This window comes from Antrostomus carolinensis, unplaced genomic scaffold, assembly GCF_000700745.2.
Source record: "Antrostomus carolinensis isolate BGI_N321 unplaced genomic scaffold, ASM70074v2 scaffold31415, whole genome shotgun sequence".
Lineage (NCBI taxonomy): Eukaryota > Metazoa > Chordata > Aves > Caprimulgiformes > Caprimulgidae > Antrostomus > Antrostomus carolinensis.
In genome coordinates, this window is record NW_010314815.1 from 428 (window position 1) to 5263 (window position 4836).

General features: G+C 55.8%; 1 protein-coding gene across 1 annotated transcript; it reads right to left on the reverse strand.

The window, feature by feature from the left end:
* Window positions 1–249: 249 nt before the first annotated feature.
* LOC104524796 (lactadherin-like) lies at window positions 250–4104 on the reverse strand (the record flags this gene model as incomplete). Its single annotated transcript, XM_010167781.2, has 6 exons — window positions 3982–4104; window positions 3607–3732; window positions 2838–2951; window positions 2226–2407; window positions 1241–1396; window positions 250–394 (listed from the first exon to the last, which is right to left on the reverse strand). Coding segments are annotated over exons 4-6 (463 nt in total), but the record flags the coding sequence as incomplete, so codon positions are not given.
* Between the last annotated feature and the right edge of the window lie 732 nt (window positions 4105–4836).

Sequence of the window (4836 nt, forward strand, 5' to 3'; positions counted from 1 at the left end):
CCCCAGCTTGGGAAGGTGTTAGCAGCATGAGAGCACAGGTCGAGCCCAGCTGAGCTGGTGGGATTAACAGCTTGTGCTCCCCAAAAGCACCCAGGGGTATTTCCAGACATCACGTAGTCAGCTTGATTATAAACAAACACTGACAAATCCCCCACTCCAGGGGATCACAACCAGTACAAGGGGTGATCCCTGCCCCGTGTCACCCCCCTGCCCTGCGGCCCCTGGGAGGGCAGAGCCACCGACATTTACCGTTCATCTCGCAGCCGATGAGTTCAAAGCGCAGCGTGCAGGCGCGGCGGCACATCACGGGGTAGATGCGGATGTACTGGGCAGTGATGGGAGGGTTGAACATGTTGGTCTGCATGGTGCCATAGTCCATGTTCCCTTGGAAAACCTGCAACAGTGAGCAGGGCTGAGCACTCCAGCTCTCTCAAACCTCCTGCATGAAATCCCTTGCCCAGTAAACGGACAAGAAGAAGGGGGGAAGCTGGGCTTTGCTTCATGCCCTGGAGCACTGCGTGACCTTGCAGCAGCTCCAATGCTCTCACAGAGCTTTGCAACACTACTCCCTGCTCTGTCCTCACCCCACAGAGCCACACATGCAGCAAAACCTGCTCCCTCCTGCTACAGCGACACTCCTCAAATCACAACAAGCAGCGAGGTGGCTTGCTTCTTTCTTTTTAACACAATAAACAGAGCCAGGTCGTGTTTTCATGCATTTTTTCCACTGCTGCAGAAACAAGAGAAACTTTTCTATTTTTAAAGCAAGGCAGATACTCCCAGCCATTCCTTGGATGCTGAAAAAAACACCACTTGCCACAAAAAACTGAGCGTGGAGTGCTGAGATCAATGAGTATTTCTGCTGTCGGCTAAAGCTCAGCGCCAACACAGCACCAAGCTGCATAAGCCGTTCACGAGCTCTTCCAGACCATGCTCAGTTCCCACAGTGTGTCAGCGATAAATATAATATCTGAATGACCTAAATAAGTCAGTGCTGCTTCTTTGGTTATGCTTATTATGGTCAATTAAACAGAACCAGAGAGCACTGCCCATCGCTGGAACCGCCTGTGCTGTCTCACTGCTAGGATGGTTCCCAACATGGCTCTGACCTGGGTCAAAAGTACCTTCCCAAACATGGGGATAATTTGGGATGCAGCTCACAGCCACCCCAGCACCCACAGCACCGCTGGGTGGGGGGGAGCCAGCACAGCCAGCCCCCATGCAGAGCATCGCAGCCCACCTTGTCCGTGTCCTGCTTCTCATCCTTGCAGAAGGTGAACGACCGCCCGTCCAGGCTGTAGGCGACTTTGTAGGCGCGGACGTACTCTGGCTGGCCCACGCGGCGAGCGCCTTGCGTGATGATCCCGCTCAGCCGCATCTTCCGCAGCAGGTTGGCCTGGGGAGGGGAGACGGGGGAAAACAACGGAAAATTCGTGAGGAGGATCGTAAACATGCTCAAGGTGTAGAAAAAACACATCTATCATATTAATTGTTGTTTAGCTTTGTGTGTTGGACAAGTAGAACATCTGTGTTTAGGTAACATCAGCCTGTGATAGACTCAGAGGGATCCTATTGAACACGCTGGAGATTCCTTCCCCGTTGTGGGAGAGATCAAAGCACGGTGGTAAACTACACCTGTGTGAATCCTTGAAATACAGGTGAAAACAGCAGGTTTGGTGATCCCCTAGCAAGGACCAAGCTCCATGGTGACTCCATTCCCACTTGTGTGCCTCTGCCCAGGTGCTGCTTTGGGGATCCCTCAGCTGGCAAGGTAACAGAAATAAATTTGTGCATTTCTCTTTGCATTTCATCCGTGGTTGTTCCTGCATCCTGCCCACGTTGGCTCACACAGGAGAAGTGCATGCGTGGGGTTCAGCATGGATGGGGTGCACAGCCCCACCAGCAGTGCTCAGCATCGGGAGCTAAGAGGGGCTGCCCGGGGCGCTGTGACTTCCTTGGGGTGAAAAAACCTCCACTCCTCCAGCCTTCCATCCCAGAGTGGGCAGAGAAGGGATGATCGCCACCCCAGGTCCCCACCTCCTCCCCAGGCACCTTGCCTTCTCCAGGCACATCTCAAGATGCCCCTAGGTGGCACCTTGCTGCAGCAATCTAGCCCTGCATTTGCCACCAGGAGCAGAGAAATCCCATGAGAACAGCCCTGCAAGACCAGCCGTGGCTACCAGAGCTGCCTGCTACACTAGTACTCCCAGTCCTGCCCTGGGTACCTGGATCCAGGGACTCTTGTCATAGTTGCTGGAGGTCCAGGCGTTGACAATGCCGTGGTTGTTGAGGCGGGCGAGCTCTGGTCCCCAGCGCTGGAGGCCGAGGAAGCCGTAGTAGACAGAAGAAGCCGAGAGCTGGGCATCAGAGATGGCTCCTCCTTCCATGCCCAGGAGAACGGCACAGCCTGGGGGCAAGTGGGGACATCAGCACCAAAGAGAGACAGTGACCAGGGAGCCAAACCAGGGTGTCATTTTCCTCTTCTCTGGGGACAGAGCAGGAGATGGGAGGCAAGCCCTAGGACCTGGTTGTCCCCAAGGTGTCAACCCTCTCCTCAGCCTTCAGCCAAAACCGCACCATTCATCAGCCCCCCACACAGCACAGAGGTCTGGGTGGGGGGTAAAGTGCTGCTCTGGACCCCCCCAGAGAAGAGACAGCACCTTCTCAGGGATGCTCCCTCCATCAAGACCAGGCCTGCTGGCATCAAGGGCAGATGGCACATGGGCACCCCTAAACCAGCTGGCGAGATGTCTCCTGGGCACATTGGCAATGGGGGACAGCACAGCGGGGAACAGGGAGGGAAAGGGAACTCTGTACAGTTGGTGCCAGGGACTTACGGACATGGCAGGTCTTCCCCAAGAATGGAGAAGGACACTTGCAAGCATAGTCACCATCCAGGTCCAGGCAGGTGCCTCCGTTTTTGCAAGGCTGGGAGTAGCACTCGTTCTTGTCTAGGAGACAGAGTGGAGGGGCTCAGGAGATGACCCCAGAGCCAGTCCCAGGGTGGAGACCCCTCATTCAGTGCAACGGGAACAGGGAAAGGTATCCCCCTGAGCAAGGGTCATGGCAGGCTCCCTGCTGATACAGTGGCATGGGTTGAAGCTCTAACCCAAGCAGTTGCCTAAGCTGTGTCCTCACTGACTGCAGCCACATGGGTGCAGCAGGACACACAGCCATGGCAAGGCTGGGAGACAACATGGAGCAGGCTGAGCCTCAAAGCACCCCTTGTCCCATTACTCGAGACACCGTGTTCCTCCAGAGATGCAGAACAAGACTCAGACACAGCTGTGTCCCTGCGCCATGGTCCTTCCCTCCACCCTGCAACATCCAAATCAGCCTCAAAGCACCCCTTGTCCCATTACTCGAGACACTGTGTCCCTCCAGAGATGCAGAACAAGGCTCAGACACAGCCGTGTCCCCACACCATGGTCCTTCCCTCCACCCTGCACCATCAATTCGAGCCCCATGGTCCCCAACAGAGCCTAGCACCCAACACAGCCACAGCTGCCAACACCTCCCGGTTGTCCCCTCGGTGCTGCCCAGGGGGTCCCCAAGCCCTTAGCAGCAGAGCAACTCCCCCAGCCCCCCTCACCCCACTGTACTCACTGTTCTGGCAGTGCACCCCATCATACCCCGCGGGGCACTTGCAGATGTAGTCGGTGAAGACGTCCCCCCGGTTTGGGACTAGCTGGCACTCGCCATTGTTGTGGCAAGGATTGGGATGGCAGGGGCCTGGGGAAGGGGAAAGCAGTGAAAATGGCTTTAATATGGGCACAGGTGGAGGATAAGAGCACTGTTGCTCCCCAAAGACATCACATTACCCCCCGAGTGATGGAGGTCACCACATCCCTGCCTGGATTTCTGCTCTATATGCCTATCAGCAGGGTTGGACCCCAGGGCCAGTGGTGCAGGGCCACAATGAGGGCACACTGCAAAGTGTGGGGATGTCATGGGGCCCCCATGATGGAGTCAGCACCTCACCTTTCTCTGTCTCATTGCAGTCAATCCCAACATAGCCCTCAGGGCAGATGCAGAAGAAAGGGGTCTCATTAATCCCGGTCAGGCAGGTGCCCCCGTTCTGACAGTGGTTTACATCACAGAAGTCACCTGGAAGCCAAGTCACATGTCACTACAAGCCATCCTTATTGTGGACATCTGCCACAGCCCCTCAGGTGCACAGGGAAGCATCCCAGTTCGACAGCAGGCACTGCTTCCCTGCAGATGCCATGGAGAAGGGAGCACCCAGCAGGACCAGCTGCAAGATCCTGCACAGGACCATCGGCATTCAAGAGCGATGGTTGAGACCAGGAGCATGAGAGAGTGGCCAGGACCTGCCCTGGCCTGGCACATTAAAAAGGGGGTTTAACAGAGCCTGGCATTAAACTGAAGCCAGGGGAAAATCAGGCCTTTGGTGCATCAAGTGTTTCTGCTGCTGAGCTGGGAAGCGCGGGTGGCCAGGTTGGGTCTCACTCGGGCATGAGCAGGACAGGATTATTCAAGGGAACGGGGCTGGTCCCATGGCCGGGTTTTGCTAATGAAAGTTAGTACTTGTAAGATTAAAAAGGAAAAAAAATCATTGTAAGGGGAGGCTGGATGCCTCAGCTCCCAGATGCTGGAGACACACGAGGAAGGAGCACAGGATCCATCCAAGTTCCTGCTGGAACTCCATTCACTCCAAGCACTCTCCAAGCAGCTCCCACCAGGCAGCCCCAGCCCACTGGCAGGTCTCATGGGGAACTGATGAACTGATGTTCATCTACCTCCAGCATCTCCCACGGTATTGGGTTTACATGGCGAGGTGGTGGTGGCAGGAGGCTGCAAGGGTGGCTTCTGCAA